The 15,874-nt window shown below is 47.0% G+C and overlaps 1 protein-coding gene across 1 annotated transcript in view; it reads left to right on the forward strand.

The window, feature by feature from the left end:
* Itpr2 (inositol 1,4,5-trisphosphate receptor type 2) overlaps positions 1–15,874 on the forward strand; it is a 422,198-nt gene that overhangs the window by 158,668 nt on the left and 247,656 nt on the right. The window contains exons 25-26 of the mRNA XM_087903959.1: positions 932–1,097; positions 4,313–4,486. Of these exons, the coding sequence (XP_087760085.1) occupies positions 932–1,097; positions 4,313–4,486 (340 nt within the window). The remainder of the gene's footprint in view (positions 1–931; positions 1,098–4,312; positions 4,487–15,874) is intronic.

The raw sequence follows: 15,874 nt of genomic DNA on the forward strand, positions 1-15,874 counted from the left end.
TCATGTACCATATACCTATCTGTGTTCTATGTGTCTGTCATTTGTATATGCGTCTATCTGTGTCTGTGCCCTATGTATTTGTTACCTCTCATCTATCTCTCATCATATCTGTCTTCTCCCTACCTATGTAACCCACAATATTAATAACCTAGGTGTGTGATAGGTATGTAGGTTTGCACAATGCTCTCTAGAAAGCTTACCCAATCACAGAGGCATCTAAGGGTTGCTTCCCAGGGTACAGCCCACCAGCAAGAGCCCATGCCCTAGAGAGACCTCTCACCCCAGTGAACTCTGTTCCCAGGCCCGCTGTGCCACCAAACACACAGAGTCCCAGTGTTGAGGGCTGTGTGTCTGTGACTGTCCCTCCCCACTTGCCATGTGGTGATTGCTTGGGCTCTGGGCCGTTGGTCAACATCGTCAATAGATATTTTCTCAGAAGGGGGACTCCTTGAGGACTGAGGAGATGAGTGGAGGGGCAAGGAGGACAAAGGACAGTGGGAAGTTTGAACTAACAAGCTGTGTATGGAAAGGTCATAATGAAACCCATTATTTTATATGCTAAATAACAATTAATGAAGAGTGACTTAGGGATCACTCAATGCTTGTTTTTCAAGTTTGTTGGTGATTAACTCTTGAGATTGGCTGAGGAGCCATCTTTGTCATTGTTCCCACTTCAATTGTATAAGATCAAGAAGTAAGAATGTCCTTCTCTTCATTTCTTATTTTGGGAAAACAAGGGTTTAAGTTTAAAAAACAGATAAAATTTAAATATCATATATATATATATATATATATATATATATGAACACACACATATATTAACACACATATATAATAACACATCCACATCACACACACACACACACACGTGCATGTGTGTGTGTGTGTGTGTGTGTGATGTGTTATTTTAGAATTTCCTTTGGTTTTATAGAAAGGAAAAAACCCCAGTTCAGCTTGATGACGAAGGAGGCAGGACGTTCTTGCGGGTCCTCATCCATCTGATCATGCACGACTACCCTCCACTGCTGTCAGGAGCCCTGCAGTTGCTCTTCAAGCACTTCAGCCAGAGAGCGGAAGTGTTGCAGGCCTTTAAACAGGTGAGATGGGGCGGGGCCTACTTGCCCAGCACACAGGGGCTCTAGGCTCAGTCCTCAGCTTTGTGTGCAAGAAAATGAACACCTAAGGTCAAGGGCCGTGGAGTTCTGAAAGTGTTTGTGATCCCAGTCTGAGGGTGGCTGCAGATGAGGCTGTGTTCCTTGGACCCTATTTTTAGTTGTTGAGACAGGATCTCACTCAGTAGCACAGGCTGGCCCAGAATTCAGTGTTGCTCGGATTGATTTTGAACTCTTGGCAGTCGCCCCCCACTGCCCCACCTCTACCCCTCCAGTTTGCTACTTTTTGTTTTGAAAGGGATTTGAGTCTTGTCTGTGTCTACCCAGGACCTACTTTAGAGTGAGTCCTCCCACAAGTGATCTTCAGGCAACATCTTTATAAAAACGACAGACTCTAAAACTGAGGAGGTGCTGGGGAACAGTGACCGACTAGGAGTTTGTTGTCACGGCTGTCATTTTGGCTACAGAATGGAATGATGCATCTATAATGGGGACCCATCCTGTCCCCTGTGGTGGGATCCATCCTGTCCCCTGTGATGGGATCCATCCTGTCCCCTGTGATGGGATCCATCCTGTCCCCTGTGATGTGATCCATCCTGTCCCCTGTGATGTGATCCATCCTGTCCCCTGTGATGGGATCCATCCTGTCCTGTGATGGGATCCATCCTGTCCCCTGTGATGTGATCCATCCTGTCCCCTGTGATGTGATCCATCTTGTCCCCTGTGATGGGATCCATCCTGTCCTGTGATGGGATCCATCCTGTCCCCTGTGATGGGATCCATCCTGTCCCCTGTGATGTGATCCATCCTGTCCCCTGTGATGGGATCCATCCTGTTCTGTGATGGGATCCATCCTGTCCTGTGATGCGATCCATCCTGTCCCCTGTGATGGGATCCATCCTGTCCTGTGATGGGATCCATCCTGTCCTGTGATGGGACCCATCCTGTCCCCTGTGATGTGATCCATCCTGTCCCCTGTGATGGGATCCATCCTGTCCCCTGTGATGTGATCCATCCTGTCCCCTGTGATGTGATCCATCCTGTCCCCTGTGATGTGATCCATCCTGTCCCCTGTGATGGGATCCATCCTGTCCTGTGATGGGATCCATCCTGTCCCCTGTGATGTGATCCATCCTGTCCCCTGTGATGTGATCCATCTTGTCCCCTGTGATGGGATCCATCCTGTCCTGTGATGGGATCCATCCTGTCCTGTGATGGGATCCATCCTGTCCCCTGTGATGTGATCCATCCTGTCCCCTGTGATGGGATCCATCCTGTTCTGTGATGGGATCCATCCTGTCCTGTGATGCGATCCATCCTGTCCCCTGTGATGGGATCCATCCTGTCCTGTGATGGGATCCATCCTGTCCTGTGATGGGACCCATCCTGTCCCCTGTGATGTGATCCATCCTGTCCCCTGTGATGGGATCCATCCTGTCCCCTGTGATGTGATCCATCCTGTCCCCTGTGATGTGATCCATCCTGTCCCCTGTGATGTGATCCATCCTGTCCCCTGTGATGGGATCCATCCTGTCCTGTGATGGGATCCATCCTGTCCCCTGTGATGTGATCCATCCTGTCCCCTGTGATGTGATCCATCTTGTCCCCTGTGATGGGATCCATCCTGTCCTGTGATGGGATCCATCCTGTCCTGTGATGGGATCCATCCTGTCCCCTGTGATGTGATCCATCCTGTCCCCTGTGATGGGATCCATCCTGTTCTGTGATGGGATCCATCCTGTCCTGTGATGCGATCCATCCTGTCCCCTGTGATGGGATCCATCCTGTCCTGTGATGGGATCCATCCTGTCCTGTGATGGGACCCATCCTGTCCCCTGTGATGGGATCCATCCTGCTCCATGTGATGGGATCCATCCTGTCCTGTGATGGGATCCATCCTGTCCCCTGTGATGGGATCCATCCTGCCCCCTGTGATGGGATCCATCCTGCCCCCTGTGATGGGATCCATTCTGTCCATTGTGACGGGATTCATCCTGCCCCTTGTGATGGGATCCATCCTGCCCCCTGTGATGGGATCCATCCTGTCCTGTGATGGGATCCATCCTGTCCTGTGATGGGATCCATCCTGTCCCCTGTGATGGAATCCATCCTGCCCTCTGTGATGGGATCCATCCTGTCCCCTGTAATGGGATTTATCCTGTCCTGTGATGTGATCCATCCTGTCCCCTGTGATGGGATCCAACCTGTCCCCTGTGATGGGATCCATCCTGTCCCCTGTGATGTGATCCATCCTGCCCCCTGTGATAGGATCCATCCTGTCCCCTGTGATGGGATCCATCCTTCTCCATGTGATGGGATCCACCCTGTCCCCTGTGATGGGATCCAACCTGTCCCCTGTGATGGGATCATTCATGTCCTTCACGACGTTTGGATTAATTTTTCAGTGATTACTTGCAAGTTTGGGTATCTCACTATTGATTTGTGTTTAGTGGAGTGTGGGCCTGTATTAGGAAGCTTTGCGGAAAGATGCTAACAGATTATGAAGGAGTCCAATAGTAGCTATTTAGATGTACATGTTTTACATGTATGTGCCATGTAGTATGTATAAATCATAAATTGTATGATTATCTCAAGCGATGAAAGTACTGTTAATACTAGCAAAATATGTCATAACCATTAATATTTTCTTACATGGGATTTCATGTTTTGATTTTTAAACATACATGTATAGAAAACCTCAGAAAGATGAGCTCTAACCATGAAATTAGAAATTATCTTGTAAAAGAAAATTTGCCTGCTTTTGATTTATTTATATGGGCATGTGCACTCATGTAACTACATGCATCTTACGTGTGCAGCACCCACAGAGGCCAGAAGAGGATGTCAGATCTCCGGGAACTAGAGTTACAGGAGGTTGTGAGCTACCATGTGTATTCTGGGAACTGAATTTAGGTCCTCTGCAAGAGCAGCAAGTGCTCTTAATCCCTGGGCCATTTCTCCAACCTCCTAAACTTTTATGGTAAATTACTTATCAGAAGTTTTGAAAGCTTTTTGAGAGTGCACATCTAAGAATTCCTTTTCACATGAGACTATATTGGCTGGAGTTCATAAGATAAATATCCCTAAGTGTTCTCTAAATGTCGAACTTCAGCTAATGAATGTTTAAAGTTGGGGTTTTAGGTGTACCGGAACTAGGGATGCAGAAAGCTCAGAAGAGTTTTCATCTCTTCTGTGTTTAGGTCCAGCTCCTGGTGTCAAACCAAGACGTCGACAACTACAAGCAAATTAAGGCAGATCTCGATCAGCTTCGGCTGACGGTGGAAAAATCCGAGTTGTGGGTTGAGAAGAGCAGCAGCTACGAGAATGGAGAGCCTGGTGAAGGGCAGGCCAAAGGCGGCGAGGAGCCCAACGAGGTCTGCGTCCATGGGTGGTAGGAACCAAACCTGGGTCCTCTGGAAGGGCAGCTGCAGCCCTTGCCTGTTAAGCCAGGGATCCAGCCCCAGTGTTTTTAAAAAACTAAAAGTTTTACCGGTAATGCTTATATGAGAGCTAATTACCACCAACATCGTAATTAGTAGTTCCTGGAGAGCCTGTCTAGTGTTCCACTTGGGTGTTTTTAATGTTCAGGAATGTAGAGGCATGGGGAGGTTCACCTGGTGCAGCTTTGGGACACTTGGGGCTCTTCGTGCTGTAGAATGGTGGCACAGAAAATGGCAGTTAAATATGAATATTAAATATTAAAAGTGCTGAGGAGTTGCGAGGTGGAGTTGAAGCAGTGGCCTTTCACTTCAGGTCTCAGGATGGTGGGTTATCTCTAATTCCTCACTTTATCTTTTACGGATATCATTTTTAAGCATGTCATGGAATATAGACTTCCTAGTCCATAAAAGTTTGCTTTAAAAAAGTGATCAGTTAGGGCCACGAGGTGGGACATAAATTCTTCCATAACTCACTTTTGAAGTGAGGAAAACATTGGCATTTATTTAGTGCGTCCCTTGTCCACGCCAAAGAGCAGATGTTTTTGTGTAATCTCCTTTTCAATGTCACAGAGAACTTGAGGGATGGCTTTTTAAGTTCAATAAACTAAAGCCTGGACAAACCCAGAGCCCCTCAGGCTGTGAATCTAGGACCCAGCCAACATTTGAATGATAAGATCCAGCTTCCGTAAGTTTGTACTTTCTGACATAATAGTAACAAGTTGCTATGCTTTCACAGATTATAATACCCCTGCTTTTTGAAAAGTCATGTTTTAGATGTGTTCTAGGAACTTTACTTGTTTTTTCTCATCTGACATAAATATATCTATTTGAGTTATTTCAGTAGAGGTCTTTAGCTGGGCTGGAGAGATGACTCAGCAGATAGAGTGTCTTGACGCCAAGTCTGTGAATCTGGGTTCAATCCCTGGGTTCCACAGCCCTAACCTTAGCTCACTGTGCTCTTGATGAAAGCTACATAAGAGAAATGTCTTGTAACAAACAGTTCCTATGAGGGATCTGGAGGATGGCTCAGCAGCTGCAGCGCTGGCTGTTCTTCCAAAGGACCCAGGTTCCATTCCCAGCACCCACATGGTAGCTTGCAACTATCTGTAACTCCAAGATCTGACACACTCACACAACTTGACATGTAGGCAAAATATCATTGCACATAAAAATAAATTATTTTTAAAAAGAAGAAGATGAAATGTGACAGGGAGGCTATGAGTCCCTGACTTTCACTTTTCACCAAGGGCAGGTGGAGGAGAGCCTTCTGCCACGGGATGGGGAGGACTCTACTCTGTTGGAAGCTTCGCAGGCATTCTCATGCATATGAAAAGGAAGAAGAACATTCAGATTAATAGCATCTATTCTCGGGATGAAACCATATAACTTATGGTATAAGACATTACCGTATACCTTATGGTATAAGACATTACTGCATACCTTATGGTGTAAGACATTACCATATACCTTATGGTATAAGACATTACCGTATAGCTTATGGTATAAGACTTTAGTTTTCCAGGGGATTCAGAGAGTGAGTAGGGAAGCCTCCTCATTTGCTGAATTCCCGATTTATTGATTCAAGAGATGGAAATTATTTTAGGTATGCCGATTAGAAGTGGTTTAATATGAGGAATTAAATATTTGGAAAATGTAGAGTGTGGAGGTTGCCATTGATTGTTGACTTCAAGGTCAAATGATCACAATACCGAATGTGGTGGCCACGTCTGCGGCCATGGCCGCCCCTGTGGACTCACTCTTTGAAAGCGTGGGATGTAACAGTGACTCGGAAGCTCATAGGGAGCAGTCATGTCTGCTGGAAATGTCCTGTTGGCTCCGACAATTCCTGGGAGATGCTTGTAGTTTTCTCCTGCACCTAAGTGGCACCTGAGCTTCTCTGGCTGGCACGGGCTGAATTGGATTTCAAATTGTCACTGTAGGGGAGCTGGAGAGACCAGCATTGGCTGCAGGCAGAGCTAAGCGGGTACGAAGGGAGATGGCCCGAGTTAATAACTGGAGCAGAGGTGACAATGCAGAGGCAGTCGGTAGCGGGCGTGGGAGGGTTGGACATCCAAGTTCTGCTGCTTGGAATATGTGCAACTCAGATGCACTGCTTTGATTTTCCAAGATTTATTTTTATCATCTGCTACACAAACAGTACAGTACACTGTAAGGTGTGAGCAAGCAAGACCTTGATGGGGTGTTTGTGTTGGGGTGCTGGTCAGGGCTTTCCGTGTCACTTTGATACATGCTTGGGTCATCGGGGAATAGGGACCTTCAACTGAGAAAGTATCTCCATCAGGTTGGCCCCCAGAAGGAATGTTTGTAGCGACATTTCTTGATCAAGGATTAATGTTGGAGGGCCCAGCCTGTAGTGGGCAGGTTTACCCCTGGGTTGGTTGTCCTGAGGTTTGTGGAAGAGCAAGCTGAGTGAGCCATAGAGCGAGTCAGTAAGCAGCATTCCTCCATGGACTGGGCGTCGTTTCCTGGATCCACGCTCCAGCCTTTAGTTCCCACCGTGGCTTCCTTTCAGGATGGCCTGTGCATTTATGATTAAATAAACCCCTTCCTCCCCAGGGTGCTTTTAGTCATGGCGTTTACCACAGGAACAGAAATTTAGGGGACAGTTAGTCAGCTACCACTGCCACAGTGAGCAGGCATGGCCTCAATGGACAGTCAGTTCGCATGACCTCAGTGGACAGTCAGTCAGTCAGCGTGACCTCAGTGGACAGTCAGTCAGTTAGCGTGACCTCAGTGGACAGTCAGTCATTCAGCATGGCCTCAGTGGACAGTCAGTCAGCATGGCCTCAGTGGACAGTCAGTCAGTCAGCGTGACCTAGGTGGACAGTCTGTTAGCATGGCCTCAGTGGACAGTCAGTCAGCATGACCTCAGTAGACAGTCAGCATGACCTCAGTGGACAGTCAGTCAGCATGACCTCTGTGGACAGTCAGTTAGCATGGCCTCATTGGACAGTCAGTCGGTCAGCGTGACCTCAGTGGACAGTCAGTCAGTCAGTGTGACCTCAGTGGACAGTCAGTTAGCATGACCTCAGTGGACAGTCAGTCAGTTAGCATGGCCTCAGTGGACAGTCAGTTAGCATGGCCTCAGTGGACAGTCAGTCAGTCAGTCAGCATGGCCTCAGTGGACAGTCAGTCAGTCAGCATGGCCTCAGTGGATAGTCACAGTCAGCATGGCATCAGTGGACAGTCAGTCAGCATGGCCTCAGTGGATAGTCACAGTCAGCATGGCATCAGTGGACAGTCAGTCAGCATGGCCTCAGTGGCCTTGAGAGAGAGGGCGATGCCATGGGTATGTGGGTGCTGGTAGAGGCCAGGAGAGGGCGCTGGAGCCCCGGGAACTGGAGTTACATATGATTGTGAGATGCCCAGTAGAGGTGCTAGGAACTGAAGTTGGGTCCTCTGCAGGAGCAGCAAATGCTCTTAACTGACCATCTCTCCAGCCCCTGCAACGTTATTGCCCATTCTTGTTGTCAGGGACCAGTGGGCTTCGTTCTGAGGCTGCTCCTTCTGACACATCTGCTGTCTTGTCTGTGACCACCACCACCTAGAATGAATCACTGCTTCCGAGCCCCTGTTTAGGGTGAGGAAGCCTGGACACATTTCACTGCTAAACCCGTGGGCTAAGACAGCTGTGCTAATTCGTGTTTGTCATCAACTTGACACGAGCTGTGTAGAAGGAACTTTGACTGAGGTCAGAGAGCAATAGAGATGATTCCAGACAACAGCCTTGGCCCTCATGTGGGTCCTCGTCTTCTGTCCCCGTTGAGGCCAGGAGGAGGTTCGCTGTGTGTTAAACAGTTGTACTTAATTTTGGAACTCAAGCTAAGTATATATTTAGCCTCATTAGTGTTCCTGTTACTGAGAGGTCAATGTAAATGTGTATCTGCTGGTTTTTGTTTCCACTTTCCCAAGCCTGCTGCTTTGCAGTAACCACCGAATACTTTATCTAAACTCATGCATGTCTGTTTCCACACACATCTTATCTGGAGTTTACCATACCAGATGAAAATTTAACTTCAACCATTATACTTTTTCATGACTGAAAATTGATTTTTCTCATACTTGATGGTTTTCATCAGATGTTATTGTTTTTTAAATTTCCAGATTCTCCTCTACTTGATATTCCGTATGAACTACTTCTAGACTGTGAGGCAGTTGGGAGTTTCTTTTCTGATTTTTAAAATTTTTATTTTTTAAGATTCGTTTTTTATGCATAGGTGTCTTCTGCCTACCTGTGTGTCTGTGTACCACATGTGCGCCTGGTGTCCGTGGCACCAGAAGATGGTGTCAGATCCCCTGGAACTGGAGGAACAGGAGGTTGTGAGCTGCCATGTGGGTGCTGGGAACTGAAACCAGGTCCTCCTCAAGTGAAACAAGAGCTCTTAACCGCTGAGCCATCTCTCCAGCCCCATCTGGAAATCCTTAGGAAGGCTATTTCATTAGTCCTTATATTTTCTTTAGAGACTGCATTTTCAGAACAGCTTTGGCTTTAGAGAGGAACTCCACACGGACAGCACAGGGTCCTCCTAGACTTCCCGCCCTGCTTTGCTGACGATCCGCTGTCTCTGCAGCACTTTGTGTGCCTGGTTCTGTAAACACAAGTGCAGTCACTCACATCCGCAGAGTAGGTCTGCTGCCCTGCAGACCCGCCCCTCACCCATCCCCCTCTCCCAGTGCAGTCCCCGGAGACTCTGTAGTTCAACTTTCTCTAGAATATAGCGTGGTTGGATCATATAACAACTTAGTGTGTTATAATAATCCCACAAAGACCACGTTTATCTCTGCAGTAGTCCGTGTGTGGGTAGTCTACTGTGTCTCTCTGAGTACATATCAAGCTAAGGATGTCATTTTGGTTGTGCGATAGTACAGCCGTGTGCTTGAAGATCTCAGCCTGTGTGTGTTGATATCCAGGAGATACAAGCCGATGTGAAGTAGAGAGAAGGTGCTTTCCTTCTTAGGGCACTGTAGTTGCCGCAGCCTGTTGCCAGGGGGCGCTGCTGGTCTGAGCCCACAAAGGTCCCTAGGTGCTAGCCTGTCTCAAGATAGGCATCTTGGGTGTAGAGCCTTGAACACTGACTGAGACTTGTTCAGAGCCTGGGTCCTGGGCTGCAAAGCTAACACTGGCGTTTGCCTTCTGGGTGGTCTGTGCACAGCCTGTAGGTCGGAGCCCTGTGACAATGACTCTGCTTAGGAGATGGAGCTGACAGGAGCTGTCCCAGAGACCAGAAATGTTGTAAAATACCTTCATGTCCAAAACCTAGCTTCTTTGTAGGTAGGCGTGTTCCTGCAGAAGCTCTTTGCTTTCTTCAGGCCTTTAGTGGAGTTGTTTTATTATTACTATGAAGGTACATTCTGTATGACATTCCTCTGAGACCTGAATTTAATCTAGAGAAGCTCTGTTTTGTAACCACATTAAATGCAGACTTTGATTTGGGACTTTGGGGGCCTCTTTATGAGTGGGAATTCTAGTCCCAGATCTTGAAGTGGGTTTCTCTTTGTGTACAGGATCTCGAGGGGGCACCACTTTAGACTTTGGCCAGAGCAAAAGCCAAGCCTGCAAGTGCCCTTTGTCCTTCCTGTGGGCTGTTTCGCTGACTCACTACTGCGGTGTCTCCCTTTGATGTCTGTGGCTCTGTGGCTTCTGGCCAGAATTCTCATCTTTCTTGGCAACCAGACTTGCCTCTTCCCCTCCCTCCTCCCCCTCCCCAACATTCACACCCAGACTCCAGGTTGCCAGCATGCACTTTAGCCCCGAGGGGCATCACTGAATCCTGGGCTTCTTACCCTTCTGAACTTTCATGGTTTCTGGCTTCCTACTGGAAAGAGGCATCTTAACTATTTAATCTGTCACATCTGGATGTTGTCTAGGAGGGGCTCATCGTATTCTCCTGACAGTTGCCGACAATCATCCGTTCTTTGGTGATTCATCCCCTGTATCTGTCTATCCCGCTTTGGAGTCTGCACTGATGTGGCTATGGACCATGTGGACCACGCTGAGCCCCTTTCCCTTGGTTAGTGCCTGTGCTTCTCTGGAGCAGAGTCTTTCTCCCCACCTCTCTGCCTAGTGTGCCATGAGTCCCTTTCCCCACATGGTCACCCCTGGAACACACAGGAATCTCTCATTTCCTAAAATTTGAGGTCTGGATTCAATCTATTATTCCAGACATGGCTCTTGCCCTGCAGAGTGGACACCTATGAAACAGTGGGCAGAGTCCATAACATAGGCTTGTTTTGTACTCGAGGGCAACAGCCACAGGTGTAAGTGATTGGTATTAGAAATGGCAGACCTGGAGAGTCCCAAGGAAGCAGCAAGTGGATTCCAGAACGATGCTTCAGGAGACCCGGAACCAAGATGGAAGGCATCTGAGGCATCACACACCTGCCTGGGTGTGAGCCTATGAGTGTACCGGGGGCAGGAGCTGACGGAAGCATAGGCAAACAGGTGTCTGGGGAAGCCTGCAGCGCCGGTTTATAATGGGGTCATTTCAGGAGAGGAAAGAAGAACTGTAAGAAGCAGCAAAGTCAACTCATACACAGATGAATAACCTACATTGTGGGAGACAGTGGCCAAGGGCAGTGGGTACATGCAGGATGGGATCTGTTCCGGTGTCAGAGGAAATGGCCAACGGCAGGCAGCGTGCATGCCAGCAGACCGTGGGCATGATGGTCCTTTGTGTCCGGGTTTCACAGAGGCTGCCTGTAAACGTGGCCTTCGGTGTGGTTCTGAGCGAATCAGAGCAGTTTGGTTCTCAGCTGCCTAAGTGTTAGAGGACCACATAGCATGGATCCTGGGCTTCACTGATGTTTAAAAATGTCTTCAGTAACAGAAAGTTTCAATTTTTATTTGATTAACTTATTTTATAAGTGATGCTGATTAAAAATATGTCATACTCCTACTTTTAAGCCCACAGTTTAGTTTTCTCAATGCTGACAGCACAGGCCCTTTAAGGGCTTGAGGAAAAGATTTCATTGAAAAAAAAAAACCCTTATATTGGCACATACTTATTTTTTCTCTGTGACTTATGTTGAATATATTAAATTTAAAAAGATGTTCACCCTATTTTTTTAATCTGATAAAATACTCGTGCAGCTGCTCATGAAAGTGAAGTTTAGTGGAGATGAAAGAGGACTTTCCTAGTGAAAGGGGCCCTTCATCCACCGTTAAATGAAAGATTTCAACAAAATTTAAACAGAAAAGAATTGCTAGGTATCACTGCAGGCAAAATGTGAAGCACCTTATCTTTGTATCCTTGGGAACATTGAACTTTAGAATAGGACTCCAATTGTCCCGCTGCTGGAGCTGACATCTAAGGCTCACAGAGAGGGGACAGATGCCACGCCCCATGTCTGGGAACCAGGCCCCCGTGTGCCCCAGCGCTCCCTTATCCTTTATCAAATGTGTCTTCCAGGGCCGTGGGCACTGCCGTCATTTCTGAAGGCTGACGGGCCAGAGGACAAGCTGTCAGCAGCACTAGCACAGTCACTAACTCGTCACCTTCAAAGACGTGGTTTCTAAATTTAGAAGGGAATTAAGTTGGGAAAGTGTCTCTGAGTGGGTTAAGTCAGGATTGCCCTTCCTGCTCACCTTCTCTCTATTTAGTCTGTGAAGCGGGTCACCTGGGCATCACGGTGTTCCAGAGAGAAGGCTCCATTAGGGTTATTTTATTGATAATTATTCTCCCCCTGATTCCCCCCCACCTTTTTTTCACCTATTTCGTTTTATGCCCCAGTGTAGTTTCCAATGTTTCCTTTCATTTTCAAACATGTGTGAGTGTGTGTGTGTGTGTGTGTGTGTGTGTGTGTGTGTATCTTTTTAACACTCACCCAGTGTGGAACCCTGTCTGTTCTTTTGCCCCTGAATTTCGTGTTGCTCTTTTGGTGGACATGTGGTACAGGAAATGGAATGAACTGAGCAGTATCCTCGAGGATGCTGTCTAAACAAGGGGCTGCCATTGTTTGGCTGTCTGTCTCTCTCCCAGTTTCCTAAGAGACCTGTGACTTGTGCCTGAAGCTGTGGCAATCCCTTTTGCTTTGGGTCCCACTGTTGGTGTGTCTGGGCACTCCCAGAGACAGCTGTTGACGTCTGTAGGGTGTAGTCTAGTCTAGGCACTCCCAGAGACAGCTGTTGACGTCTGTAGGGTGTAGTCTGGACATCTTCCCAGAGACAACTGTGGACGTCTGTAGGGTGTAGTCTAGACTGGGCACTCCCAGAGACAGCTGTGGTCATCTGTAGGGTGTAGTCTAGTCTGGGCACTCCCAGAGACAGCTGTGGTCATCTGTAGGGTATAGTCTAGTCTGGGCACTCCCAGAGACAGCTGTGGACGTCTGTAGGATGTAGTCTAGTCATCTTCACAGAGACACTCCATTGTCACCGGTGCCCTTTGAAAAGTTTCTGTGGAAATGCGGAGAGCAGTTCCGTGGAAACCAGACCCACCCGGTGTCCAGCAGAGCACACAGCCCATCTGTGCTGCCTCTGGAGGAAGAGATGGCTCATCTTCTCTTGCTGAAGCTTGGTTTACAGTTCCTCTTTCTCTATGAGCCATCCTTAGGTGCATCAGGGATGCTGTGGGCTCGTCCTGACCACTGTGGTGTGTTAGCCTTCAGTTCTGTAGCGCTTTAACTTACGGTGTGTTCAGCACAGAAGAGAAGCAGAGCTGACGTACAGTATAGTCCACCGTGCTGTCAAGGGGCAGGAGGACTGGAGTCGGGCTGTGCTGATCTAAACTTAAGGCAGACTTTGTACTGTTTCTAAAATTTCTAGAATGGACAGTTTTCCTCAGAGACTCTGTCTTGTTCCAGGACCCACTTAGTCTAACTTTTTAAGTAGGTATGTCTTTTATTCTTCCTCAAAAGCCCTCTATTATGTGTAAATGGAGGCTGCTCATTCATTTCCCCACCACCCTGACCTGAATAATTACACAGAAACTGTATTAATTACAACACAGCTTGGCCAATGACTCGGACGCTCTTATATCTTAAATTAACCCATTTCTATTAATCTGTGTATCGCCACGAGGCTGTGGCCTACTGGGTAAGATTCTGTTCTGGCATCTGTCTCCTTCAGCAGCTACATGACATCTTCTTGACTTCACCTACTCTCTCTGAATCTCTGTTTGAATTTCCCATCTGGTTTTACTCTGCTAATCCACTGGCCAAAATAGCTTTATGCATCAACCAATAAAAGCAATACATATACAGAAGGGCATCCCACATTATCTCCCCTTTTCTGTCTAATTAAAAAGGAAGATTTTGACTTATATGTAATTTTTAGTAAATTTTTTAATAAAATTACATATAACAAAAACAGTTATCAAGCAAGAAATATAGTTACAATATTTAGTCCATTTATATTTGATAAATTAAGGAAAATACTCGATCATCTGTCCTATTTTTGTGAGTCTAAAGTTTTATATCTAATTTATCTTTTATCATAACTAAGGAAAACTCTAACTATCTGTCTTCAACTCTTCAAAAACCCCAGAAGGATATAATATTACCTAAATGTAGTAGGAAGGCCACTTGTTTGTTCCCAGTTGCCCAGACTCCCAAAATAATCACACAGAAACTGTATTAATTAAATCACTGCTTGGCCTATTAGTTCTAACTTCTTATCAGTTAGCTCTTACATATTAACTTAACCCATTTCTATTAATCTGTATATCGCCATGAGGCTGTGGCTTACCGGGTAAAGTTCCAGTGTCTGTCTCCAGCAAGGCTATATGGCTTCTCTCTGACTCTGCCTCCTTTCTCCCAGAATTCAGTTTAGTTTTCCCTGCCTACTTCTATTCTGATTTGCACAGGCCCAAGACCGTTTCATTATTAACCAATGGTATTCACGCATATGGAGGGGAATCCCACATCACCTAAGTAAATGGGAAGTGCATTGTAAGCAGCTTTCAAAACTCTAGAATTAACAAAGACATCTCACTGTCTGGACAGGCATGCAAAGTTCTTCTGTGATGTTGGGGCATCCATTCTCAGCCTACAAGCCCATAGTATCTGGCAAACTTTTCCATGAAACAGAAAATTTGGAAGACTTTAGACTATATTGGCAGTTTGTTAGTCACTTTCTTCTGTGTCCTGCAGAATGTCTCATAGACTCTTCTGTGAAGCAGGAATCCTGAAGGACCATTCCATCTTTTATAAGTTCAGCAGTCATTTTCTGTGGGTCCTGCATGTCCAGTTCATACAGAATGCCATCAAGCAGTCCAGACAAGAGCAGTTTCTTGCACAAATGGCTAGCTTTGTCATATTTTTTTTCAAAGTTTATTAAATTATAAAAGTTTCCATTTCTGCCCCTCCTCCCAACACCCTCCCACTTCCACTTCCCCCACTCCCTCTCCTCCTCCCTCTCCATCCCTAAGAGTAGTCAGGGTTTCCTGCCCTGTGGGAAGTTCAAGTTCTTCCCCCCTCCCTCCAGGTCCAGGAAGGTGAGTATCCAAACAGACTGGATCCCAAAAATCCAGTATATGCAGAGGAAACAAGTCCCAGTGTCATTGTCAATGGCTTTTCAGAAAGACTCCGGGCCAGCCTCATCCAGAGAATCCGATCACATTCAGAGAATCTGGTTAGATCACGTGCTCGTTCAGTCCCAGTCCAGCAGGCCTTGGTGAACTCTCATTAGATCAGTCCCCTTGTATCAGTGGGTGATGGCACCCATCGCAGTCCTGATTTCTTTTTTCATTTTCTTCATCCTTCTGCTCCTCATTTGGACTTTGGAGGGCTCAGTCCGGTGCTCCAATATGGGTCTCCGTCTGTATCGCCATCCAACGTCAGATGAAGGTTTCCTCTGCTCTTGCCTTCTTTGTTCACGTTCTCCTTCCTTCTGCCTCTCGTTTGGACCTAGGGAGCTAGGTCCAGTGTTCTGACGTGGGTCTCCGCCTCCATCTCCCTCCATCGCCAGATGAGGGTTCTATGGTGATATGCAAAATGTTCATCAGTATGGTTGTGGGCCAAGGCCCGTTCAGGCACCCTCTCCTCTGTCCAGAGAACAATCTGGGGATCTCTCCTTGTACCTGGGATCCCCTTTATACTCAAGTCTCTTGTAAACCCTAAAATGACTCCCTTAGTTGAGGTATATACTTCCCTAATCCCATATCTACCCATTCTCCCTCCCCCCATCCCAGTCCCCCGATCTTTCCCCATTCCTCCCCTACTCCCTTCTCTCTAACCCTCTCCCCTTCCAACAGCCCCCCCACCCCCCCATGCACCCGAGGTTACCTGGGACTCTTGTCTATTTCCAGTCTCCAGACAGATAGCTACATGATTTTCATCAGGTTCACCTTCTTATTTAGCTTCTCT

The sequence above is a fragment of the Myodes glareolus genome, chromosome 3 (assembly GCF_982192425.1).
Source record: "Myodes glareolus chromosome 3, mMyoGla1.1, whole genome shotgun sequence".
Lineage (NCBI taxonomy): Eukaryota > Metazoa > Chordata > Mammalia > Rodentia > Cricetidae > Myodes > Myodes glareolus.